General features: G+C 49.8%; 1 protein-coding gene across 10 annotated transcripts in view; it reads right to left on the bottom strand.

The window, feature by feature from the left end:
* The window catches only part of LOC112985566 (uncharacterized), a 120,219-nt gene that overhangs the window by 45,658 nt on the left and 46,956 nt on the right, over window positions 1-27,605 (bottom strand). For 5 of the 10 annotated variants that reach the window (XR_010391496.1, XR_010391498.1, XM_064519883.1 and 2 more), the window contains exons 5-9: window positions 23,450-23,656; window positions 17,731-17,996; window positions 15,154-15,266; window positions 14,696-14,948; window positions 1,385-1,452 (exon numbers count right to left, since the gene is read on the bottom strand). Coding sequence is in view for 5 of the 10 variants with exons in the window: in XM_064519883.1 (XP_064375953.1) it covers window positions 1,385-1,452; window positions 14,696-14,790 (163 nt within the window). In the remaining 5 variants the exon portion in view is untranslated. Of the gene's footprint in view, window positions 1-1,384; window positions 1,453-10,736; window positions 11,064-14,695; window positions 14,949-15,153; window positions 15,267-17,730; window positions 17,997-23,449; window positions 23,657-27,605 lie in introns of all 10 variants that reach the window. The other 5 variants (XR_010391497.1, XR_010391499.1, XM_064519881.1 and 2 more) reach the window with 4 other exon arrangements.

Here is a 27,605-nt window from a genome sequence, read left to right as displayed (position 1 = left end):
CAGCGCCGGCGCGACGGACCGGGCTGCTCCGCCGCCAGCCCTTCCTCGCGGGCGCCGGGCTCCCGGGGGCCGGGGGGGACCCCGCCGCTCGGCGCCCAGCCCTCTCCCGCCGCGGCGGAGCCGGCACGACGGACGCCTCCGCGCCCCGCGGGACCGAGGCCGCCGTCTCCGCCATGACGCCGCTCCGCTCCAAGCCGGGGCCGGCATCCCGGAGCCTCCGAGGATAACGGGGAAAGGGGACGCGACCGAGAAAAACGGCGGAAGAAAAAATCCTCAGCGACGACCCCCTTGTGCCCGCGTCTCCGTGCCAGGGGCAACACGGGCATCTGTCGCAGCAGAAGGCGTTTGTGTGGGTCTTTCTTTTTTTCTTTCTTTTCTCTTTTTTTTTTTTTTGCAAGCTGTTGGCGCGTTTGCCATTCAGGTTCGTTTATAATTAACTCCAAAAAAAAAAAAAAAAACCACACCCAGCCCAGTCAACAACAAACAAAAGGGAGTAGCCGACATCGAGGGAGAAATGCCATAGGAAGCTGCGAGAATGCGGGCTACCGCCGATGCCATTCGCCATGCGGAGAACCTCAGGGACAGATGCCAGTTCTGCAGCTGGGGACACGGAGAAGGGAGCACGAAGGTCTCCGAATAGCACGCCGAAGGGAGGAAGGGAGGAATGCCGCTCTTAGAGGGCAGGATCACAGCTGCACACAGCCTCTGCTGGGAGGAGAGGGAACGTTTATAGGGATGTAGCTGGAGGTGCCGGTGTAGGCACACGCCGACCGGCGCGCGCGGACACACACGCACGTATGCACACGCTGCCGCGGACGTCTGCAGAGGAGCCGTGTGAGTGCGGGGGTGCCTGCGGCAGGCATGCGTGTATACCTCCGCGTATACACACATGCGCGCGTGTGCGTGTTTGTGCGTGTGCACGCGTGTAACGCGCACATGCACAGCGACGTGTTTGCGCGTCTGAGCGAGGGAGAAAGGCGCGGAGGCTGCAAGACGCACGCACACAGGCACGCACACACACACAGCCACACGGTGCGAGTAGACATCCCACTTTTTGACCCAGGTATACACAGAAGACAAAATAAAAATCATACTCCAGCAGCAAGCAGGCAGGCAGAGATTTATCTACATTCACTGCTATCACCAGGGAGATGAATGGGGCCGATCTGAAGCCCTTCACAAGATCCACTATGGGAGTGGAGGAGGAGGAGGAGGGATGCCACAGACACGCACAAACTTGAAGACAGAGGGATTTGGAAGGTGCTACTCCTGAGACCCGGGTGGCAGTCCGGAGGGGCGAGCGAGGGAGCGCGCCGCGCACACGGCGGGGTCCGCAGGGTCCGGGGCTGTGGAAGAGGGCGTCAAGGGACAGCCGGCTACTTACGTCGTCTGCGCCGCCGTGGATCCTGCGAGGTGTTCTGTTGGCACCGGGCGCTGAGCCGGGGAAGGGCGCTGCAAACAAAAGGCAGAGACAAAAAATAAAGTCATACAATGGGAATATTAATTGCCTCTCTTGCGGATTTTACAAAACACACAAAATGTTTTCTTTTCCTTGGTTTTTTTTTTTCGTGGATTGGCGCGCTTCCTTTCTGCACGGAAAATACTAGCATGGGATTTACAGCCCAGCTACAGGGCTCGGGATTAACAGCGCTGGCATCTTTTGGGCATATTTTTTCTTTTAATGAATGAGCTTTCGCTGTTAATGAGGAATAATCGTTTGGCTAATGAGCTTTGAAACATTAAGAGAAAAGAGGTTTTTTTCCCGTTAATCGCCCTGGTGCGACCGCATGGATGGATTACAAAAGACAGCAGTAGGAATGCAGTACAAAGGGGGGGAACGTCTCCTGGAGTGGGATAAATGCAGAGATGGGTGATGCATCCCTGCATCTCTCCTTCCTTCTCTCTCTCTCTCCCTCTCTCTCTCTCTCGCTTACACCCTCTCTGCCAACTGCTATGGGTTTCCATAACTCCGCAATCAAAGTGGATGTTCGGGAAAGATTATTATAGTCAAACAGCGGAGCGTCGGCTGTTAATGTCTCCAGTGTTTAATCATCATACAGTAGAATGGTTTTATGCATATTTCATTTGCATATCATTAAACCGCGTTAGCGCGGGACATTCAGAGCCTGGAGAGGTACAAAGTTGGGGGGAGAGAGAGGGAGAGAGACGGAGAGGGAGAGGAAGGTCCCTATGATGCCTATCTTCAAAAGCCAGGGACTTGTTCCATGATCTGTCTTCTACTTTTACTAAAATCATTATGACTTGGAAACCTTTGAAGTTGGATATAACCTTGGATTCTTCTAATTCCAGCAGAGTGATGCACTAGAAAGGGAGGAATGGTGCTGCGCTAGACATTTAAAGGAATATAAGCTCCAGTGGAACGGAAATCGGAGCTCTTTGGGGAACGCACTGGCAGAGCCAGCCACAGCTTCGACAATTTCTTGGTTAATATTAGTAGAGGATATCAGAGTAAAACAAAAGAAATGAAGACAACGTATACATTAACATGGGGATTATATTTCTCTGTTCTTTCTCTCTCTCTTTTTTTTTTTTTAAGGTGAAAAGAAGGATGGAACCAGCGGTAATTTACACACTAATTAGCGAACAGTTGCCTCTTTTTGTTTGTTCTTCTTCTTCTCTCTTTTTTTGGAGAGGGGTGTTGTCACTGCTGAAGTGATTAATCAGTTATTTGGTAGCTCAGATCCTTCTCCACTGGCACCGATCAGGAAGAGGTGGTGGTGGCTGCGGGGGGAGGAACACAGTGGGCTCTTTGTAGATCTTATACATGCACAACATATTAATTGGGGTCTTTATAAAGCTCCCTCAATAGACTGTTTCTTTCCTGGTAAAACAGCAGCTGGTTAGCCACCGTTGGCGACTCTTCAAATACCACTTTCGCTGGGGGCAGTTCTGTGGCTGTTTGTTGTTTTGCTTTATTTTTCCCCAACGGAGGGGTCTACGCGTGCATCGCTACCGCTGCCCACCGGGTGTGAACGGCAGACGGACAGACAGACGGGATCAGCATCCAGCCCATTCCTCGAGCCGAAGGCAGAAATTTGCTTCCAAAGAAATGCTGTTTTATATTTAAACTCTCCTCCTTCCCCTCCCCCACTGTCTTCTCCTCCAAGGCTTTGTCTCGGTTATGAATATTCAGATGAGCCGTGATGTGATTACACTGTACAATTACTCGTGTCCATGGTGGTGGCGAAGGCGCTGAGCAAAGGCAGAGCCAGACAAGCTCGGAGCTCGTTCGGGGTTTGTTTTCTGCGTTTCCCCCAACTCGGTAGCGCTGCGGCACACGCAGATGTCGCTGTTGGTCTGCATAACGCCCTAACGACATGCGAAAGCATAACGAGCCCGTTTGGGTGCAAAGCATCAACGAAATATTATTGGGGGGGGGGGAGAAAATCCTGACTGAAGGAATGTCCACATAAATTATTTTTATTTAAATGAGTCGGAGGAGGTGGTGGCGAGGCAGGGGAAGTCACATGGAATACATGCATAATGGTAATACGCAGAAAGGTTATCGCCAAGGAGAAGAGGGTTTTCTGCACCACGCTGGGGACGAACAGGCTCCTTAGGGAATAGCACAGCCCACCGCGCGCTCTCCGCATTTGCCATTACTCCTGCTTCAGGCAGGGCAGCAGGCGCCCTTGCTGCCCGGAGGCTCCTGGAGGACCGGGAGCCGGATGCCTGGACGATGCCCGGTCTTCATTCAGGAATTTCAGGGAGGTGTGCGAAGGGAGGGAGACGGGAGAAGGGGAACCAGAGGGAGAACGTGTCAAGGGTCACAACTTGGGAGCAGAGGGCTCGCGAGACAGCACGTACGAGCGCTCGGGCACCAGTGCCGGCCGGCGCCCGGCTCCTGGGCGTTTCCCCGGGGACGGGAGCTCCGAAGCAGCGACACGCCGCGTCCCGCCCCGCCGCCCGCTTCTGCCACCGCAGAGCCAGACCCGGGGCTCAGCTGCAGCCCCGGCCCGCGGCACAGCTCCTCCCGGCCGCTCGTGCTCGCGCTGGGGGAAAGCGGCGGGGGCAGACGGGGCGCAAGGAGCAGGCTAGATCCTCCTCCGCGGGTTTCCTTTCAGGACGGTGAATGTTAGCACTGGATACTACAAGTGCAAAAACACGTGCGCATGGAAACAGGACTTTGCGGCTACCTTGTTTTCTGCTAGAAACGCTCTTCTGGACTAGTGTTCACCTGCGTACATCAAGAAGGGGTTAGCAGAGAGGTACGGTGGGCCAGCACCAAGCAGCAACACATGACTTCAGCTGCGCTGGACATCAGCTTTAGGAAGGTCTGTGTCTTGGGGGCTTGCCTCGCGCAGGTTCCCAGCAGCTTTGCCTTGGCGGTGCCTTGGCGGTGCCCCGGGCATGGGTAAGGCTTCAGGCGCGACCAGACTTGGTCTCCGGAGAAAGGGCACTGCTCTGCTCCGTACCCGAAACGGGAGCAGGCAGGACGGGGAGGACAGGGTACCGCAGACGGGACTGCCGCGAGGAGAGCTCTCCTCTCCCCTCGGGCTGCGGGCTTGCCCAGACCTGGGCCGTGGCTCTAGCAGCGCTGCCAGCGCAGATCCAGCTCGCAGGCTCGGCGGGTGCTCGGCCCCTGCGGAACCGGGCCCCTCACCAAAGGGGCCTGGTACCAGCGCGTGGCCAAAGGCAGCCGCAGAGCCCTCAGCAGACAGCAACCGGGTCTCCTCCCGGCAGGCCCCAGCGGGAAGGGAGCACCGAGGGCCCCAAGGGGAGCACTGTGCTCGGCCTCTGTCCGTCTAAACGCCAACATGCAGAGGCTGCGGTGACCCACAGCCAGAGGGGGACTGCTGCCCCAAGACGCTGAAGGACTTGTAACCGGAGGCCCATCTAGCTCTCTTCCATGGCAAGTTTCCTCCTGGGTGGGGAACATGCCTCTCCCCCATGCACACACACCTCCTCCTACAAAGCCATCTGGGAGACCGAGTAGATGGCAACGCATAGCCAGTTCTGACCCGAAACAGGACACCAGTACCACCTCTAGGCAAGAACCCTGAATCCGCCCTCTCTCTGCCCACAGCTTTACGCAGCGTGCAAAAATTCAGGACACGAGGGATTACTCGATCATCAACCTTATTCTGAAGTTAGACATCAATCTTCCTCCTAACATGACATTGCACCCTCAAAGGCACAGTCAAGACATATTGCTGTCCTTGTGAAACGGGATTTGTGGGCCAGAATCAGCCTAGGCAGAGCAGGGTGAGCCGCCCAAAGTCTGTTGGCCTGTAAGGAGCCGAGCAGCCACGATGCGCCTGGGTGACCTGGGCAGACCAACTCCAGCCCGTGCCTAGATCGAGGCACCCCACCCACCCGTACTGACTGCGTCCCGACCCCAGAACCATGGCACTCGGGACCTCGACCCAGCACGACGGCAACCAGAGAGGATGCTGTGCTACCTGCTCGATCGCTCTGATCCCCAGCCTCAAGATAGCGTAATATCAAAGATCAAATGGGGCCTGGGAATAGGGAATATATGCAAAGCGATGCCACAGAAAGGTCACACATGCGCCATGCCCCATCGTTGTTTCAGATATCCTTCCCTCCCCGGGGCTTTGCCCGTCTCCCTCTTCCGGCTCCGTGGCAGGGAGGCGGGTGCAGCGGGGACCCGGACCCCGAGCAGCACCTTTGCACGCCGTCAGTCTTGCTCAGGGAGGAAAGGAAAGGAAAGGAAGGCACTGCAAGGGCAGGAGCCCGAACGCCAGCCTGCCCTGTGGAGGGTAAGATGAAGTTGAAATACAGGCTGTGCAGCGCTGGGAACGGAGTGCACAGACTCGCCGACCCGTCCTGCGACCGTGCTCAAGGACAACTCTGAGGGCAGAACGGGCAGGGCAGTTTCTCCTGCACCTCGGGCTCAGCCTGCAGCCGAGTCCACCCAGGGCAGAGCCACTGCCACCGTTCCGGTGGGTTTCTGAGACACGGCGCAGGCTGCAGACCTGGGCAACGGCTCCGGCAGTGGCCTCACCCTGGCTGAGGCTGTTCCTGCAGCCCTGAAGCTCCCCGCTCCGATCCGTACAGGAGAGCATCCGGGGACGCTACGGGAGGGCCAGGGACTGCCGAAGGAGAGGCTGGAAGCAGGCTGGTACTGCCAGAACAGCCCCCGTGCAGGCAGCTGCCTGCTCCAGCGAGGAGGAAGAGGGGATCGAGCAGCTCAGGCACCAACAGCTTGGTCACAGTTGCTCTTTTCACCAGTGCTCCGCAAAGCGCAGCAGGAAGGAGGTCAGGCTTGAGAAAAGGGGCGTGCAGTGCATCGTGCACGGGCCAGGCAGGCGGGAAGGAGGCACGCAGGCAGAGGCAACGCCGCTCGCCCCGCGGCACGCGTGCTGAAGGCCGGGCGCCCCGCTCTGCCGAGCACAGACCGCTCGCACGCGGCTCCTGCGCGGTGCTCCCGCCCGGACGGGCCACCGCCGCTCTTCCTCCCGCGCAGGTGCGACACGCTGCCGTCGCGGCCCCGCACCTATCTGCTGGTCACAGCCCGAGACCATCTTGAAGCGAACCTCCCCGTGTAAGGCTACGGGAACCATCGCTCTGCCTGTCACTTTAGCAACTACCCCGCAGAAACTGCTATCGCGAAAAAGGAAATTCAAGCATTTATGGAACACATTGCTATTCAAAGAAAATAAAATAATTGTTTTGCAAATAGTAGCACTGCTGAAGAGGGGAGAGAAGTGCATCAGTCATTTGATATTACATATAAGCAGTTTATTAAAGAATTAAATATTTATAGACTATAAAGCAAGCAGGGCGATGAGTCGCAAACAGCTTGCTGAGAAGTATGTTATAAACAATGAGTCTGTCAGTGACTAATAAAGTATGGAGAACAAAAATGTTTTATAAAATCACCAGGCCAGCTATGAATCTCCGAAGCTGAGATGCTGCAAGACCCACCAAGGCTCCTGCTGCAGTGTGAGCCTGGAGCCAAGCTGGGAGGGACAATATCCGATGAGATATGTGGAGCGCAGACACATGCTGAGCACTCGTGGGAATGTACATGACTCAATGCCTTAGAGAGGTTTAATTTTTCACATTATTTTAAACAGAAATCTATTAATAGGAAGTTCAGGAATTTTCAAAGAGTTCAGGGCACTTCCCTCTTCAGTTGCTCACTACATCTACTTTTCCATTTCTGACAAAATTGCCGAGTTTCAATTTAGACCGAAATTCCCCTCCCTGCAAAGCCCTTTTCCCTCCCTCCCCCCGCGGAGGTGCAGACACCCAGGCAGCAGCTTCCCTGCTCCAAAGGGGCCTCGGGAGGGAGGCGAGGGGTCTGCTCTGGCTCGGGTTTGCAGGAAGGCCGCTCCCTCCATCACAGGCTTGTCGTGTTTGTAACGAAGAACGAGGGTCTTCAAAGGCTACGCAAGAGGAACAAATAGTTTCTAGCGCGCAAGGACAGGAACACGTTCTTATTTGCAGGCATCGGGGGAAACGGTGATTGACATTAAAAGCATTCACTTTTTCTATGCGAAAATGACAGATCTCATTTTTCAATAGAATACAGACATCAGTCACAGTAATTTTGGGGGGAAGTGCCATTTTATCACCAGTGGAGATATAATTAAAGTCTCTCCATATTATTTTTTATTTTTGTGAAACCAGCCCAAGGCTGAGAAACTATTTCTAATGCTGGAGGAGCTGACACCTTTGGTGGTTTCAAAGCCGATTCCTATATTTGTCCCCACAACTGCAGCCTGATGAGACGGCTGAAGTTCCCAGGCGGCACCAGCAAACACGACCCTTAGCATTCACTCTCGTGGCAAGCAAGCAGGACTCAGACCCTCGGGAAAAGTCCTGGTCACCACAATTTCACCCCTCAGACAGTCGCTGCAGGAACCACCAAGGCAGCAAGCCAAAGCGGTGTCTGCTAAGGCAACGAGGCAGGATCTGCACAGAGAGAGGGGAGAACACAGCCGCTGCCTCCTCGCTCTCCTCAGACCAAGTCCCTAAAAAGGGCCATATTTAATGAAGGGAGGAATAAACAGGCTAAGAAATAACCGGGGTTGGTGAGAACAGATTGAGCAGAGGAACCTTCATCTAGGTTGTACAGAGAAACCTTCTCGGCCTGTCAGCTGTTCTTTCTGCACTTAGACAAAGTGGTAGATTTTAATCCTCTGCAATGTAATTAAGACAGATTTTTTTTCTTACTGTTAAAATGCAGTAATTACTTGAGGTTATTTGCTAGGAAGGTATGTCAGACTGAATTTTAGTTTAAATAGCAACCTTTGCTGTCTCGCTCAGAAATTATTTCAGTGCAGTTCAGACTCATCAGACTTTTAGGCTCTCACGGGAGGTATACGGAGGAAGGCACAGTCCAGCCCAAAGCACAAGAGCCAGCAGTCCCAGAAGACTTGCCCGAGTGGCCCCCCCGGGAAGCACGGGGCCCATCGCGTCCAGGGGTCCCTGGAGGGAAGCACGGTGCCCTGCGGAGAGCAGTATCCCCAGTCTGCTGCAACAGTCACGTACTCCTCCTCCCGGGCTGACTGAGCCCTCGCTGCCTGTATCAGCCTCACCAGGTGCCGAGCACTGCCGGAATCCTCTGGGCACGACGCACAGACCAAGACCAGACCGGCTGAGTTGCACCGTTATTTTCTCCATCCTGCGTTCTCCTTTCTTTTTACAATCCAGCTCTCGGATTTCTCAATACCAGCACATCATGACATTTTTAACCCCCTCCCAAATGTTTTTTAATAACTATGTTGGTGAGCAAAAAATGATTTTACTGATTATTATTCCACCACTCTCCTCACCTTCAACCCTAAAATCATGCAACGTGCTGCGACGCATTCGACTTAAGGTTATTTGCGGCAAGGACCTTACTTCCATTTCGCTGGGAAGCTGTTACCAGGGTGCAAAGGGCTGTTCTCGGCCACCTCCCCTCGTCTCTTTTCAGTGCTGTGCTCGTCTCCCCCTTGCAGCCCAGCCCCCCGGGCCGTCAGGACGCATCGCTTCATGCCTGCAGCTCACCAGCCCAGCTTTGGGCTGGTCCCTTTCAGTTGCACACACCCGCTGCGGCCCTTTGCTCTCTCAGCGGCACGCTGTCTCCAGGCACCACGCAGCACTCGTAACTCCAGAAATCCTTCTCCTCTGCCGACTCTCCTCCTTCCGCCCAGGCACTTCTGTGGGTTTCGCGTCTCCCGGAAAGCAAGCGCAGCTGAACCTCAAGCTCCCGTTCCTCCGTCGGTGCCTGCCGCTGCCACGCTGCCCCGTTTCTCGCGCTGACACCCACGGCTGACCTCACTCCTCGCTTCCCCTCGTCTCTGGGCACGGCTGCTGCCTCCCCGCTCCGGGGGTGAGGACGGAGCACCGCCGCCGCGCTCCCGGACCGGCGGGATGGCGGATGAGCAGCACTTCCCTTGTACTCTCTTCCCACAGTCACATCCCCGCTCGGAGCCTCACTGAAACCTGCCTTAATTACTGCAAAGCTGCTGGTTCTCTGGCCCCCAAAGCATCCACCTTACCTTCTTTTTTGGGACATGGAGAACGTTCCCACTGGGTTTATCCCCTCACCCTACAGACCTGACGGTAAGGCTTCCCGCTCTGAAACCCTGCCTAAGCATTTGGGAAGGCCCTTGCAGTTAAGCAATGCTATCTTAGTAAAGATAACTGCCCTGGCAATAAGGTAAGTGGACGGTCAGCCTCCAAAACCCACAACTCTTTCAGATGTCCTCCCGATTCAAATGCTACCTAGCGTCCGGCTGCACAAACTGCGCGCTCCAAGAACTCGGCAGATCGGCCAGGTCACGGCCCCATGAAAACAAGCTTCCCGCCTGGGGAAGCATCGCTAGCTAGTAACCTGGTTATGGCAAAACAGCAAGTACAGAAATCCTTTCCTGGGACGGGTAGCACACAGGGGCAACAAGCAGCACACCGGGTCAGCTGACAAGGAGAACCAGAAAGAGAAGACACAAGGACAAAGTATAAAATGAAACACCAAACCCTGGCACAAATAATTATTCCTTGCTACAGAATCCTTTTGTAGTGTTGAGAGAAACGTTTCAGGAAAAATAATGACCTGGATTCCAGCAGTGTATTCTGCACCTCCGCAAAGAGTACCAGGTCAGAATTAGCTACAGTAATGAGTGATATATCCAGATGAGACCAGTCTCATTTGACGGTACCAGAAAGGAGGGCTCTCGTGAGAGACGGAGAGCACTGCACACCAATAATATCCACTGGTTTGGAGCAACTCATTATAACCTGGCTTTGGGTCAGCTGGGGACTGGCTCATCTCTCACTCTTTCAAGACATTAGTCCTATGACTTGATGTGATGAGCACTGCATCTACCTATTTCTTTCTTTCATTTTTTAAGCCTGTCTCTCAACAGTAGCAGGGAGAAAAACCCAACAACTATTTTTTCCAATCCATCAGGAATGCATCTAAAAACAAATGTGTTCATCCTTTTTTGGAAAAGAACTTAGAGCATGTGGCTTGCCATGAATCTCCATTTCTTGAGTGAAAAACCTCAAATCTATATATCCGCAGGATTATATTTCTCCAAATCTGAGTAGGGCAATGTTCAGAGAAACATTTTTAACAAATTCAGGTTGCAAGAAGCCTCTATTTTACACACATGACGGTGACATCAATCGGCACAAACATCTGGGGCCAGGCTAGTGCTTTCCATAGAAAGATAGCCTGCAAGTTTTGGTTCAACAGCACTGCAGTTGCACACTGAGAATAAAACCGCCGGGCTACGCCGGGAGCAGGGGCGTACCTGCGTGCACTGCGGCGAGCTCCGCAGGTCCGAACAGGCCTCCTAAGCGCGGGTACCTCCGACGGGCCGGCAGCACGGGCAGGGAGAGGGCAAGGGCAGAAGCACCCACCCAGGGAGACTGCGCACACGCAGCGCCAGGCACAGTCAGATGCCGGGGACGCCAGGAACCAAGACGGTCAAGCAGGACGTCTCTCCCGGTTCTGTTGCTTTACCTCTGAGCCAACTGGAACCAGTTTAGGCTTCACCGTCATTTAGAATCATATGGGGAGCACAGTCCAAGATCTGGTTATGCCGAATTTTGGACCAGGTGACCATACATGTGTTTTGCTGAAATTCACATCAGAAAATAAACAAAATTAGGTATATATCCAAAATATTTACTTCAAATAGGCAAACACTGAAAAATTAAGGAAACTAATTGCTACAGGCAACTGGGCATAAAGGCTTCAGTGGGGAAAAGATTTAGTGTTTATTTAATCTGGCAGTGTGAAAACTACCTGGAAATCCCCTTCAAAGCAAATTGTGGAGAAAAACTGTGAAATGAACTTGCATATCTTCTTGAATGAAGCACCATTTATAAGGGGATTTGGAGATGACGCATTCAAATGGGAACAGGAGTTCCCAGGGAGGCACTGGGATAGTCAGGAGATCAGAAAGTTTATTATGGGAGAATGCTAAAATACCTTGATTTCTTTGGTTTAACAAAGTAGAAAGATGACTAACTACGTTAGCGGTAAATATCATGGAGGCAGAAAACCATCAAAGCAGGACAACAATACCAGAACGAAAGCTGGACACACATAAACTTGTAGAAATGAATTATGGCTGGAAATTAGAATGTTTCTAACCAGAGGAGCAACATCTGGAACAGCCCTCCTCTTGCCAGAATGTGGCAAAAAGCTTGATTCATTTAAGATGAAGCCTGTCAGCTTATGAAAGGAAATGCATGGTCTCACAAAGTAGCTTGTTGCCCTATATCTTATACACTTAACACAGAATATGAATATATTTGAGAAGAAGAATTGTCTCAAAACACACTGGCCTCCTTTGAGCGGCTCTGAACATACTTTGTACAAAGCAGACACTGCCATTCTCACAGGTTCAGTTTTTAAATGCAGCAAATATACATAGGTGCTCCATACATTTTACGTTATGTATGCTCCCTACATACATTAGGACAGGTTTACTTTGCCTTAATGGACGCCTTTAAGGCAGACTTGCCATCCCGGGAGCGAGGCCGCTGCTGCGCACGCCGGTGCTGCCTCCCCGGGTACACAGCTCCGGTTGGGCTCCAAGTGCCGGGCACGCGTCCCGCAGAGCCACTGCCTCCCGGAAGGGCACACCGGGGCGAGGGCTGTTTGCTAGCGTGGCGTATGGCTGTCACGCTCCCCGTTAGCTTTAACACCACAAGCCTTGATCACAGAAAATAGCTTAGAGCCCACCTCGTAGTGCCCTCCGTCCCGAAGCGCCGCGTATTGAACATCCCGCGCTCTTCATCACATGCCAGGCTGTGGTTTTACCCTGGGTTCAACCTGCTAAGTCTGGACTGCTACCACAGAGGAGGAGGGGGATATCCTGCCTTCCTCCTCCTGCGTATCGTGTCCCTGTCATCTCCCACTGACGACATCACCCACGTTTCTCTCGCCAAAACGACCTCTCTGATCGTGGCGAGGCTGAAGGAGCGGCAGCGGCAGTGCGAGGCAGGAGCAGGGACAGAAGTTAAAGGCTGGGAAGGGAAAATGAGAAGAGTGCAACTTTCCCTTTAGGCATGTTAGATTGCCTGTACTTAACTAGTTTGGGAAACTGCACCTGTAATTTCTGGAGAAGGGGTGTACAGCACAGACTGCAAACACATGAATGTTCACACAGCGAGGCCAGAAAGGAGCCAGCTCAGACAATGCACACGAGCAAGGCAACGCGTTCCACCACACCACGTTAGTCCTTGGGTGGCATTGCTGCAAAGGCGCCTGTGCTTTAGGATGCGAGAGAGTTTTTAATGAGAGTTAGGAAGAACATTTGGCAGTGGACGGGCTGGCTGCCTTGTACTGCCTGCAGAGCAATTTTTTTGCATCTTGTTGAAAAGATCATGATTAACTCCTGATTTATCCCAATCCACCATTTTCCCACACTCTTACTGCTCGACGTTTCTCATCGTTGCTGAGGACCTGGAGGAACTCTGAGCAGAGCTGCCAGCCGTCGCAGCGGAAAGCAGAGCCCTTGCTGGGGCTGGGGGCAGAGGGCTCGGGCGCAGGGGACAGAGCTCTGAACCCCCATCACCAGGGAGGGCTTCGAAGACCCCTTCTAAGAGGCAGTAATTCGACAAGCACCCCAAACTCGTCTTCTGTAACAAACTTATTATATAAAAGCCTCCAAAATGAAACTGATTGATAGCAGCAAAAAGCACATCAAAGATGTACCACCCGTACTCATTGGGAAGAAGAGAGCCAATTTTAGAAACAGCTGTTAAAGTCCACTCTCCCCTCCTCCCCTTTTAAACCAAAGAAAAGCGCATAAAAGAGGGGCTGAGGAAAAAATAGCCTGGGTAATCCACAGCTCCAGTTTCTGACAAAGTCTTACCAAAGTTTCGCTATGAGTTACCATGCCACTGTTCTACCTTGCCGCTACCGTTCTGGCGGTTTCGGTGTCTAGGCTTACGCCAGACTCAGGAAATACGAAGCAAAGGAAAACGAGGGGGATAGCAAACATAAGGTGAGAGGAAACATTTAAAGCTGCAGTTGTCCCCGTGCAGACAGTGTAATCAGCAGCTTCCTCTCCCTTTTGGCAATGGACCGACCAGGGGGGAGGGTGATGCGATAGCAAACGTGGGGTCCCAGATAAGAACTGAGGATGACTGCGTGCTAACTCTTCTGCCTCCCTCTCACCTAGCTGTCAGAAAAGAAATTTCTAGAAAAGAGTGTCAATTTATCCCTTCAGAATTTACATTCATAAACTCTTCTTTGGAATTAGAATTTGGAATTATTATCTACATCTATTATGGAAATAAACTAACTCCCCAAATGCCTTACTAGCACAGATAATTCTTTCAACTTAAAGACATCCAGGTTTTGTTGGTCTTTTTTGTCTCCAGTCCTGGTTTATTTTACATGTAGTCCTACAGATAAGGTCAAGCTAGACTTGTGCTGCTTCGCTCTTGTGGCACAGCAGAGGAAGGGGTTAGCACAATTAATAGGTCTCAGCCTGCAGGGATCTAAACAGTCATTAGAAGTCAGTGCAACTCGGGTCAGCCCTGAGGCTGCTCAAAGTTGTGCCAGGGGCCACATAACCCCAGCACCCTTGGGCAAAACAGAGAGAGAAGGCTTGAAATTGGCCTGTCCCTGCCATATTGCAGAAAGATCTCTCTGAGCTCTCAGAAAACGTGTAATACAGAATCATAGAATAATTTAGGCTGGAAGGGACCTCCGGAGCTCATCTAGTCCGACCACCTGCTCAAAGCAGGTGTAATCAGATCAGCTTACTCAGGAACTTGTCAGTATATATTCAGTGTGATTCCTAAAGATGACAACCAAAATTACATACAAAAAATCACAATATAAATGGTTAATTCTTAACTGGAAGAAGCGCTTACATATAACACTTACAGAGATGGACCAAAGAGCCTTCTGAGGAACCCCAGGGGTCCACAGACTACAGGTTCAGGGCTGCTGGTCTAACCCAGATGCTATTTAAGCCATTAATTCTTAAACATAGAAAACATGATTCCCTTACCCTTGGCAGCAGCCCTTCATATTTGAAAGCTGTTGCTATATCAGCCTCCTCTACTTCTATCATAAAACTTGCATGTAAAAGCCAACAGGACAAGACAGCAAACAGCTTGGCATGCTGCCTTTTGTACTTCTGCCGATTCATCTTTTTGGAAGCGTCACAGGAGCAGCCATCCTAGAAGCAGTACTGCATTAGCACCGAAAGCTTTCCAAGGGTGGTTCCTAACTTCCACTTACTTTCTGTTAAATGACGAGAAGCACGTTATCAAACGCCACGAAGGACTGGTCCAGAACAGCACTTCCCATCCGGCGTGGGGCTCCCTCGGTTTCATTCACGCCCGCAGAAATAACCTGTTCTGTTTGCACCAGCACGCTGAAACGACTTGCTCTGGAGAGGCGAGAGGATTCCTAAGGAGTCCGGCCCTTTGCGATCCGCAGTCAACAGACCCTTCAGCGAGAGCGGGTCAGGTGGCAATCCTCTCCATTTCGTCTGCAGCAAAAAAGCAGCGTAAGGCACATCAGAGTTTGCACTGAACTTCTGTGGCGAGTCTGTCGCTACCTCCAGCGAGGCAGCAGCTTGGAAGGTTGGGCACAGGTTTCTATCTGAGAATAAGACAGACTGGAGACCGTAGCACAATTGCGTGTGGCCTGGTTTTAACAACTCGCAATAAAATATTTTCTCCCGTATCGCATACCTACGCAAGCAGCCCGTTGCTGCTGAAGACAGATGGTCTTGTACCTCTACGAGAGGCCGAAAGGCTCGGATCCTACTTGGGGCTCTGCCACACACGTCCTTTGCGACCAGGACCTACCACATGAGGGTTTAGTGGGGAGCAAAGAGCTTAAGTTATTCCCATCAAGTGGCTGAGAAACGCTCCAACTTTACTTAGGGGGCCTGATTCTCTGATGGTTTTAAAAGACCCAAGGACCTTAGATGGAAGAAGTTATAGATAAGCAAAACAACTCAAAGTCATTATCTCAGCACAAGTGACCAGCCGGCAAGTGCGAGGAACTGGCAGGAATATCCCTGACCCAGCGCCCGACGTGCGGGGGGAGGCTCGGCGGAAAGGGGCCAGGCCTGCACGCGCTCCCCCCATCGCATCTCCGACGCTGGGGGAGACATCACTGGAGCAGCCAGACCACCGAGCCGACCCGGGCAGGCCGTTTCTTGTGCTTTTTCTACCTTAAAAATGACTGACCTGGCAAAGCTGTTCAAAACATTATCCTTCTTAAATTCTCATTTAACTTCTTTCTTTTCAGTCTGCCTAACCAACATTATTCAGACATGTGGTTTGAAGCTATAACTCAAAAAAAGGTAAACCTAGAATTACATAAAACTGGGTCTTCTGTTAGTAGCATGACAGACAAAATTCTCATCACTAGCCATTACGTCTGCTATGTCTATAGTTAGCATCTTTACTTGGCAAATTATACATCTCTAAAATTTACTTTTTTATTTAAGTTCTTAACCTTATGAATTACAAGCGTGTTGTCTGCAACTTTTTTGTTGTTGTTTTTTTCTTAATAGCCTTAATACTAGCGTTGGTAGATGTAGTTTGAAAATCAGCAGGGCAGAGAAGGGATTACCAGTGAGCATTCTGGTATGAGCTATTAGGATTCAGCCAGGGTGGAGGGATAAACTACATTTTCAACATGCAAGGTACAGAGGAAGGAGGTTGCTTTTAAAAAAACACGTTCTGCTCACATTCTAAATGTAAGAAGATTGTGTTGCATATTGGGTATAACGAACTTGTCTATGGAACATGGCAGAGTCTCCACGGGAAGCTGGAATATTGTAAAAGAGTAGGTAAGGTGCAATATAACCTTAAGAACACTGAGGGAATGAAACATGGTTCCAGGAGCGAGTATGGGATGGTCTCTGCACTCTCCATTGCTGCACTCGCATGGATATTCCCTCCTCTGGTGGCTCTCTACCAGTTCAGGGTAGAGCAGAGAAAGCAGTTCCTTTTCTTAAGGTCCACCAATAAAAACAGCCAACCACAACCAGCAAGATTAATACTGATGTAGGAAAGATAAATACTCAAAGCTCAGAAATGATGAAAATGGCTGGTTTGCATACGCTACTATCCCTTCACATAAGTTTTCAACCATTTCCTCAAGTCCTAGGTCTTACTCCCTGCCTGTGCTGGACGGCTGGCAAGGAACAAGCTGGTGTTCTTGGAGATTACTGCCATTTCTGAGTGCAAGTTCTGTTCACACCGGGACTGTTGTAACCCAGAGTGGCAGAACAGCAAGGAGAGCACTGCGGCCCTGTCCTGCTCCTCTGGCATTAATGAGAGTTTTGCCAGAAACTTCAATGGGAGCAAGATTTGTCCTAAAATGGGCAGTAACAGTAAGCAAGCATATAATTAGATTCTGACTGAGTGGGAGCTCCTCCATTTTTAGGCACTTCTTTATATTTGGACAGTTAACTGTGCAACCTTAATATCTTTAGAATATTTCCAATTATACCAAACGGTCTGAGGGTGAATCAAAGGTACATGCGCCAGCCTAATTCACTATGCATTTTTCAGCCACTTCCTCCGCACTCTGCCCATTGATTCTTCAGCAGAACGTGCTGAACTATGCCAAAGCCTCAGGTATGTCAAAAAGTGAGCAAGCTGCAGACTGGGACCAGGTCCCCCAGAACTCATGGGGCTCAGCTTCCCTCGAGGCACCTGCAGCTCAGCCTCGCTGGAAACGCCAGCGCAGAAACCCCGGACGGGGATGCTGGACTGCTGAACCAAACACTCTCGTCCTCAAACTCCGCACGCTGCAGCCGAGCTGAAGCAGGGCTCCAGTTAGCGAGAAAATGAGCAACACCCCCAAAGCCGCGCTCGCTTTTGAAGGAAAGCGAACACCAGCCCTCCTCACATTCAACTCTCCCTTCCTCGGACAAGCAATCTGCTAATTCCGTGCTGGGTTACGCTGATGCCAGCCAGCGCTTGGCATTGCCTCCCGGACCCGGGAAGGGCGTCCGGGAATCCTGGACCCACGGCGTGCTGCTGCTGCAAAACCAGCTGCTGCCCGCGCGGATGAAGAGGCCACGCTCTTTCCCAGAGCAGGCCTACGTAAAGAAGGGAAACCGACTTTTTTACAAGCGATAAAAGAATCTGAACTGGAATCTGAAGGTGCGAGGATCAAATCTGGTCGACAGTCTATGGTGAAAATCCTGACAGGTTTACGCTGGGATCCCAGTTTCCATTTCTGGAACTGAAATAAGCAAGCAGAGAAACGTTTTCTACGAGCAGTTTTTATAGCGAAGCCCTTACCAAAGCTCGCAGGGGCGGCCAGCCGGCAGGGAGGTCGCCAGATTTCAGACGTCTGCCGAGCACCCCGGGCTTGCGCTGCACGGGTGTGGGTCTGACTGCTGCCAGACGCCAGGAAGAGGAACAGCTTTTGGCATCGGTCTCACTGCAGTCAGCAGCAAATGGTGGATGTTATTATTAGGGGAGTTGCACCTTCAAGCGGAGTAAGACCATCTTTACTGAGGACAAACTGCTTTCAAGGCCTTAATTCACAAAGGCATTGGGGCAACCTAGCAGAAAGAACAGTCATTTTAACTGAGGAAAAACGTGAATCTGCTTGGAAAGATGGAAAAATTAATTATTAATAGCTTTGATTACAAGTCTTTAATGTATATTTCAAAATACTAGCTGATAAGTTTCTGCTGTATGGAAAGTCAAGAGAATAAATAACAAGCTATCCACTTACAGGCAAAAGCAGATGAACCGCCCCACACTTTTTCCCAGAGTCAGTCACTAGAAATGGCTTCATCATATTCTACTTGATGTTGCTAAATCATTATAAGATATGCGGGATATAAACATCTCTCTGTAAGCTGCGTTCTTTAAGCGCAGTTCTCTGCAACTGAAAGCCCAGTCATCGACTTGATGGGCGCGCAGACGGCTGCGAGCATCCGCCCGGCCCCGGCCCCGTCGCCTCGTCCCGCCGGCAGCCAGCCCGGGGTGCTGCCCGTGGCGCGGGCTGCCCGGCAGAAGCACAGCCGCCGCCTCCGCTGCCCAAACGCTTCCACTTCTCATCGCGGCCACGCTACGACCGCGCGGGATTGCGGACCTTTCTGAGCAGGAGCGCGGCGCCCGCCCCGGGGGCCCCCAAGGCAGTAGGCAGCACCGGTGAGCACCGTATTTCATCTGCGCGTTGCCTTCAGCCCGTCCTCCCCCAGAAGCCTCCCTCTTGGTGAAATTCTCCCCGCCCTGCTGGTCACTGTTTTAATTTAAAGGGTCTTTTAAAGGATTTGATTTTAATGAGTGCAAGGCTCATAGCAGGAGTACTGTATTTCTTTCTCCTGAATGACGAAGTAGGCTCTTGGACTCCGCGCATTGATTTCTCATCTGCCGTTTCACACTGCGACAGGGAGCCCCGTAAACCAGGCGCGTTCAGCTGCCCCGTGAAGTTTCCGTAAATACGGATAGCCGAGGCCAGTTAGGCCAGAAGGGAGGAATCGAAAAGCAGAGTCTCGGCCCTCGCTCAGCCCGCAGGTCTTCAGCAGAGCGGACTGGAGCAAAAAAAAGCCCCAAAAACAAAAAAAGGAAGTCCTAAGAGAGAAGCGCGCGAGGCACTTCCATACGAAGGAACTCAACGTGGAGGTCTGCTCCTCCGAGCTGGCCTCGGCCCCTTTCCCGGGGGGCACAACGATGGGGAGGCAACGAGTTAAACTGGCACGGGTCTTCCGCTCCGAAACGCGGGTTCGTAGGGCCGTGCCAGGCAGGCTCACACCCGGCTGCACCCCCGGGTACGAATGCATTGGGGCTCACTCGCCACGTGCACCGTGGGTGTGCGCTGGGAACAAACCTACTCCTGTGTCCTAACAACGCACGTCGATACAGGCGCGCTGCAATCTCCAAACAGCGCAGCCGTTATAATCCCTTCGATCAAAGCTTGTTTTACACTGCTGGTGAGAAGCATCTACAGTTAGAGTGACAAAAATCTCCCTTTCCCAGATCCAAAGCAGACATTTATTATTTGCTGCTATAAGGCAAAGCCTGGGTTTTTCGTTTTCAGGCACCTTTAGTTCAGAGATCGAGAAACACACGCTCGTCTCCTTTCCTTAAATAAAAGCACTTCGGATATTGAATTGCTGTGCGTTCTGACTGGCCGCATCCTGCGCGCACGCCAGCACCCAACACCTATCCGCCTCCGGTCGTCCACGTCGCCGCCGGCGCAGACGCTCCCTCCCGGCTCCCAACCGCCCTCACCACCTACCGCCATCACCTTCGTGGAGCCACAAGTACTCTTTAGATCCATCCACTGCTGTAAAGTCAGATCTTTTCCTCCTTTAAATGTGACTAGCTATTTACTCCCTAACAATTCTGCTTCAGAGCTGATTTAGCATTTTTATTGGAATGTGAAAGCTCTTAAAAGAAGAAAAAAATCTAATCAGGCAGAAGAGATAGAAAACTTGCTGAATTTTTTCTCCCCCCTTTGCACCCCTTCAATCCTATCAAAAGCACATCTTCCATTCATTGCTTCCCGATGTCATTATGACAAGCGGCTACAAATCAATAGCAGAAGGAAAGGCAGGCCCAGCCCGCACTCGCCGAGTGATAAAGATTCACTCTCAACCCCGATTTGCTAATAGCACATAATAGCAGCCATTGGCGCCCCGCATTAAATCATACATTTCACTCTGCGTTTATTATGGGATTTTTAAAACTCCTCACCAAATTGGATTTTCTCGACGGTCTCTAATTTCCACATTTATCATTTAAAATTAAACTCCTCTGTGGGGAGGGGGTTGGGAAAAGGGGAAGGAAGAGAGAAGCCATCCAGTTCTGTATTTTCCTCTTTCTTTTTTTATGAAAACCCATAAATAATCCCAGGTATCACTGCCATCAGCCCTGAAGTTTTATATGTATAAAATACCAGAAGTTAGGATAGAATAGCTTTGGGACTCTGCTTACCTACACGCAACCCTGCAAAGAAGAGGAATTTAAAGAGAAAACAATAAGAAAACAGATTTTAAATCAGAAATTCAATAAACAATTAGTCAGCGAAGTAAGCCAGTATGAAAAGCATTATGGAAAATTACCATGGATTTCTGGGCTGAAAGACCTAAGTAGCAAGGGTAAGATGGATAGAAAAGATTTTTTTTTTTTTTAAATAAATAAAACCTTATTCTCTCTTCTAGTTCACAGAAAATTAATTTGACAAATAAAGTGAAAACTTTACAATAAACTCATCTTTTAAAGAAGATTTTGCTTAAAACTAATTCCCTTCCAACCAGGGCACATGAAGAAAGGTTATTTATGTGAAACCATTGTTCTTTGAAATGTATTGTTTCATCCCACGGGTAACACCATTTGTAAAGCTACTGATCAGAGAATTAGGTTTAATGGTATCTGTCAGAGCATATACAAGTTTTTAAGCCATCTCGCACCTAACCACAAACAGGCAGAAACGCTCTGAGCACCAGTGGCAAAGGGTCTCTGAAGGAGTCCTCAGCAGAAGGCAAAGACGACCCATGTTTTGGTAATCTGTGACCGTGCAGAAAGCTAACTCTCTAAGCACCCCATCTATGAAGCTAGACGTGTGGCTCCAGAAGCCGTCTGGAAATGGTCCCTTGCCCATTGGTACCAATACACTGGGATTTATATAGCCCAGGTCCGTATAATCCTGTGGTCTTTCTTACAGGGATGCAGGTCCTAGCGATGTCCCATATGAAGATGCAGACTGGCCACCTGATTTGATCACTGTAAGTAGACTATTGTGCAAAGAATTGCATCTTCTTTACTTGATGCCCCAATGAAAGAACCAAAAATTCCTTTCAGCCTTGTCAAGTTGATGACGAAGCTGCCAGACATAGTAATAGCAAAGGTGAGTTCAGAAAAATATCTCCAAGATGCTTAGGACTGCAGAGGGTACAGACAAGGCGCTAGAGGCTTCCTCTCAGAAAAAGTCGTAATGTGGGACCACAAACATCATCAGGATGAACAAACCGTGCATACATACTCTGATGAGCTTCTCTAGATGCTCTTGCAGGCTAGAAGGCCTAGGAGACACTGAGTGTACGCGGGGCCTCTAGCCCAGTCCTCATCCAACGCAGATGACTTCTTTGCTTAAGTAGCAGAACACGAGAGCAATACTGCAGCTGTGCAGGGGCACAATGCAACAGGCTGGTTTTTCAAACTTGGAAATTTAGAGATCGTCATTCAACTGGCGCTCTGGCTCCAAAGTATACAGTCAATTTTCAACTTCATATGCAAGTAAGGTCATGTGCTGAACTCCAGAAAAGAAAAAAGAAAGCACTATATACATCCGCCTACTGTAGTGGAGCCAAAGGAAAACAGTACGAGTGAGATGCAAGACCACTCTGCTCATGAGGAAAAGGGATGGGGATGTGCACGTCCATGCAACCAGAATGGACGCCCCTGCTAACGATTCCAGTCTAACGCACGTAACCGGCATGCACGCTGCGAGAAGTCTCAACGGGCAGACCCCCAAAGGAGGTCCTGCTTTATGAAGTGGTGAGAATGGTACCTCCAGTGATCTTAGCGAACAGAGAAGCAGCCAGTATCAGGAAAGAATCGTTTAGGTAACACTCTGCCCCTTCTCCAGTCTATCCCCATTGCAACGTCAGGGACAGCTTTCAGTAGCTGGTGAAAGCCCGTGTTACGCAGCTACCGTCCTCGGACCAAGCAGAGCTCTGCGCAGCCCGTGAGTGCGGAGGTCCAGACTCCTCCACCCGCGCTGGCCCTGGAAGCGGTACCCAGATTCCAGACTACTTGAAGGACTAAATGTTAAGACGTGAATTTGAGTCTAATGTGAAAACACAGACCAGTGATTTCTGAAACAGGCGATGTGATAACAGCATGGTGAATTAAGCTTTCACTGCTTGTGATATGCACGTGAACTCAATCAGCCCTCTCTCTAATATCCAATTAGTACAATCACCTCAGTTCACAAACTACTAAGCAGTTTAGCTAGGATTCTGCTTAAAAAGACTTGAAGCTTTTTGTTCTGGTAAATTTTGGTTTCACTAAAGAGCTCTAGAGACAAAATTCCTTTTGAGGCATTACCAATTCAGCTGCTACCCATCAAGCATATCACATGCAACAGTCCAACAGCTTCTGGTCTTTTCCAACTGCATAAATGTCATTCTGCATCCCAGCTGATAGAGCGGCAGCTTCCGCTTTCCTCTAAAATTATTTTCTCTTAATAATCACAGTAATAGTCACAGAATTCCAGAGCCTTTCCTTTGAATTGCTATTACCCTAAGCACCAGCTTTACTGGTAAAGGCTGGCAAGTGTAAATGCTCCTGAACACTCGACTCCCCTTACAAAGCAGATGATCATCCTAGCATGACTCTTCCCTCCTTGGGAGTGCTCAGTGCCTCCTGGGACCGAAACGCAACGATTACAGGTGGAGAACCTCAGAACTGCCACCCCCCCCCCCCCCCCCGATTTAACCAGTCACAGATTGGATGTCTGTTTTCTTCACAGAAAGCAATGTATGTTCCTTCATCAACAGTCAAAACATGAATGTGGCCAACACAAAATTGTATAGCAACCTTCTTTCATTAGAGATATGTTTAAAGTTGGAACATCAGTAAGAGTTAATTTAAGAACAGGGCAGAGGGAAAGAATGAAGTATTTCAGGTTAACAGCTTTTTACTCGGCCATCCCATCCAGTAAAAGGCAAAGCCTAGGCAAAGACAGACCTCTCACTTCACAGTAAGTAATTTCAAGGATGTGCTGGGGTCCCATTTTTCTTTCTTTCCCCATCCACCTTTTCGGGGCCTTGGCAATTCAGTTTGAAGCTTTCTGAGACCACTTCTTTACCTTTCAGCTTGGTGCAAGCGATCAGGCACGTGAGCAGACCCCAGGTGTTGGTCTTTCCGGGGGCCGGCTTTGAATACCTGCCCTTCCCGTGCCTCCAGCATCTGGTCGTACCGTTTCTCACCACTCCAGAATCTGAAACATCCTGTGGTTTATTGATCCCCCTAACCACACTTTGCCACTGATCTTTACCTTTTGCGTTCTTCCTCAATAGCGCATCAAAACTGGAAGTGTGTAACACATTAGTCCCCCGCCGGCCTGCAAGGTTTTAATACCGCACAGCTGAAGCTCCCTCGCAGCTGCCATCTTCCCTTCAGTTGCAGCTATCCTGGATTATCGGCGTGGTCCTGCGGCTCTCGAACAGACCGAGATGGCAATTTCAGAGCAGCTGCCTCCACCCTGCCCAAGAGGAGATCAAAGTCTTATTCTGGGGGAATCCTCCAAGAGAAACAGCAAGCAAAGAACTGTTCTAGCCATGCTTTGATCTCTGTCATTGCAGGAATACAGACCGGCAGTGACCTGTAACCACCTCATCTACGGAGGTGTCCTTGGGATGGACAGCAAGGCCTACAGGATACCCGGGAATAAAAGAGATTCAGGGATTTCTGAAGAGCAGTGCCACAGAAACATGGTTTCAACAGTTTTGATGCTTAGGAAATCCCATTCGGGGTTAGCACTTTTGTGGTAAGAACCTGACAGTAAAAGGGAGATCTCCTTCCTGTGTCCCAATCAGCAAGCCATGGGTATTCATCCATGAGAAGACTAGGCAAATCCACCTCTGCACGTGTAATCAGAAGCATGGACACACTCATCTGTCATGTTCAAGGGGATTGCTGGTTAACTACGTCTAAACTCTACCTGACCCAGCTTTGCACACATTTCTGCAGCTCCTCTTGGAGTAAGCTCTGGTCACCAAGGCCTTTTCTCTGCAGGAGTTATTTTCCTCGTGAAACACGCCAAACTGCAGCCTGTATAACATGTTGCTTTAAACTCCTTTGTTCAGACACTTCACATTTAGAAATGATAAGTACTACAGTATTTCATGCATTTTTTAGGGCAAACAAACAAACAAAAAATCAATCTTTTAAATGATAAAAAAACAAAAACAAAAACCAGAGATTATGGCATCCTTTGGGACTGCAGAAAACCCTGCATTATCCAACCAGTCACAGCTAACACCGGACAACACGAGATCTATGCCCAAGCCCCATACTGCCATGTTCATACATCCCAGATGAGCACGGGGAGCATCAGGCTGCACAGGGATGTCTTGCACTCGTTCCTGCTGGCGCTAATGCACTTCATAAAAGAAACTGAGTAATCACTGGGCTGATGTTATAGCCCAAGGGTCAAAGTAGTACCTGGAACATAAAACAGTCAAGTTCAAGCCATTACTCCAACGAACACCGAATGACTTAGAGAAACGACACGGCTGCAACTGAGCAGGCTGCAATGGACTCGCTCGAGGACGGCCAGGACCCAGCCGGCCCCGGCACTCGCTGAGGACGTGCGAGGTGGTGTTGGCCCCCGGTCTGAAACAGGCAGCCATGGGCTCTGAGATACCACAGGAGAACCGAGCCAAGGCAACATTCCTGGTCTTTCTAATCTTCTGTGCATTATGCTTCTGTTTCCATCAGCTGGTATCTCTGGTCACCCCTCACTCTCCAAAAGAAACCAGCCCCTTGGGTGTACATTTGGCCGCTTCACATCCAGACAGGCTATATTTGCACTAATACAACATTGCCATCCCCCCTATATTCAGCACTCTTCTTGTGGAAATGCAAGACTATTGCGTAGAAACATAAGATTTCCGGTTTTACAGAAGAAAAAAACCCAACTAAAAATATCAGAATCTTAATGGTTTTGAATGCAAGAAGCAAACAGCCTTTTAAAATTAGCTCATGACTTAAGAGTTCAGGGTCTGCAGTAATTCAAGATGGTGAAAGCTCCCCAAATTTGCTTTTATACTTATTTTACCACAGTAAAAGGTTTAGCCAAAACAAATAAAGCAGGACTTCCACAAGCTGGGTTCTTATGCTAACAGGTCGATCTCCCAGCAGTGCTATCAGTGAGAGGAAACAAGGCAGCCAGTTCTGCTGAATTGTCTCCTTAGGGCCAAAGGCAAAAGGTGACAAAAAGCAGAAGTTGTAAAAGTTTTCTTTTCCTACCTCATTTGAGGGAATGCTTAAAAAGTTCTTCCTTGCATCTTATTAAGAGACAAATTCTGAAGCAACTCTAGCAACAGACAAGCACCCTCAGAGCCCAGATAAACCAGTACAGGATGGGATTTACATCAGGTGCTTCGGGCCAGGAAACGGGGGCTGCAATTGAAGATCACTGAAGATTCAGTGGTACTGAGCACTGACTTTCCTTTTCACGCAGAGTGGCTTGCTCCACGATATTCACTCACTTCTAATTTATTTCTGGGAATGATCTCAAGAACTGAAGTTTAGTATATAAATAATCAACACCCAAGAGCCTGAGAGGACTGCAAGATCCTGCCTCCTCCTCTGTGGAGCTAGGATAGCCGCGACACTCAAGTTAACACACCTTGGCTCTAGCTAAGCCAAGAATTAGACACAGGGCATTTTCAGCAAGATGTCCTCAGCGTTGTAATTTGTTTCTTTCATTCTGTCAGTGCTCAAACTTGTTGACCTTCCAATCATACTTGCCCTTTCTATCCTCATCTTTGCTTTCTGGGAGGATAGCAGTTTTATTACAGGGCAATTGGGAGTGTTCTTAGTATAGTCATTTGTCCAAGGCAGTTACTGCATTACTGTTACTGATCAAACAGTAACAGTGAGCCGGGACTCGGGTTAAGTGGCATTCCTACTTTTGGAATGCTGAAGGCCAAACAGCGGCACATTAGCAGAGCTATGAAAAGAAAAAGCCTGCAAATCGAAGGCAACTGTGTGCACAGACTGCCTACAGGTTCCAACTGGGGCAAGCCTGAATGTTAAACGTATTTATACTAAAGGGCAAGCAAATTAAAGAATCCATCCAATATTTATGCTTTCTGAGAAAGATGATGAGGCAAACAAGGTAAGGAACAGGGCTAAAATGCATGAGCATCTGCCAAAGTGATAGCTTTTGTGAGGCAGAAATTTACATTGATTCACTGCCCTCCTTCCAAATACGAAGGAGGAATATTTTAGCCGGACAGTCTGTCATAGCTGCTGAAGCTTTGGCACTGGAAGGTAATGCTTCAGCGTTTCAAATCAAAGCTGAAAATGCCTCCAAACAGCTTCATAAAGACAGGTCTGCTTTCAAAACATTCATTTAAATAATCCAGCCAGATTTCTGACCAGCACAAGTTCAAATCCTAGCCAGAACAGCTATTTTTTGAGTTGTATGAACAGGTACCCATCAATAACCATCACCTGCATTTCCACATCATACACTGCAAGCAAAAAGGTATATATACAAGATCTGACCCAGAAACCGCATCACTGCACTAATGCAACGCCCAAACGAGCCCTGCCAGGCAGCAGGGCACGCGAGCACAGGCCGAGCGTCCCCAGCCACCACCAAGGGCGCGTGGAGCTTGCTCACCTCCTGCAACACGACACAGCGTCAGCGGACGAGAGCACGCGGGAGCTGCCCCGCTGGACAACAGCACACAGATAGAAATGAAGACCTGTACCTTTAAAGTCCTCAAGCGTTAAATCACTGATGCAGAGCTGCAATTATATCAAGTTATTCTGCCAACGTGAATCCCAGAGATACACATCCAAACCAGCAAAGCTGATTAGCAGTGTGGGAGCTCCCTGCGTGCTCCTTCAAAACACAATTAAAAAGAGTTTTATTCACAGTAACACAGGGGTTACAGGGTCAGAAGAGTTTCCATTTCAAAAGGCAGCAGGATACAAACTAACAGGAAAGGGGAAAGTAAATTACCTGGATTTTGTGCTGGAAATATCATGGGTATTTAAGCAGCCGGGCTTCAATTTCTTACCAAAATTTTATCCTGCTAGTTCTAAAGAAAATAAGACAGAGCAAACCAGTGCCAAGATGAACCCTCCCACGTTGTGATGGTGACCAACGATTGTTCCACCTAGAGCAAGTATAGATTCTGCCATCTTCCTTCAAATTTTGGGCTTCCCTACCCAGTCTCACAAAGAATGTAATCTTCCTTTCAACTTCCTGCATTTTAAAACTTACTATGATTACAACAGAAATAAATAGGTGAAAAAAAAGTGTAGAGGAAGCTCCAGGTACTATGTTTTCTTGTCCAGCATTACTTTAAGAAATCAACAACACATTTTCCTAACCTGTCGTCCCCCCCCCCCCCCCCCAGAATACTGCCCCGTGCTCAGCAGCCAGTAACTCGTTATCTTGCCCCATAGCT

Source organism: Dromaius novaehollandiae, chromosome 13, assembly GCF_036370855.1.
Source record: "Dromaius novaehollandiae isolate bDroNov1 chromosome 13, bDroNov1.hap1, whole genome shotgun sequence".
Classification (NCBI taxonomy): domain Eukaryota; kingdom Metazoa; phylum Chordata; class Aves; order Casuariiformes; family Dromaiidae; genus Dromaius; species Dromaius novaehollandiae.
Note: the sequence above shows the minus strand (reverse complement) of the source record. Positions and strands in the feature narration are given on the sequence as shown.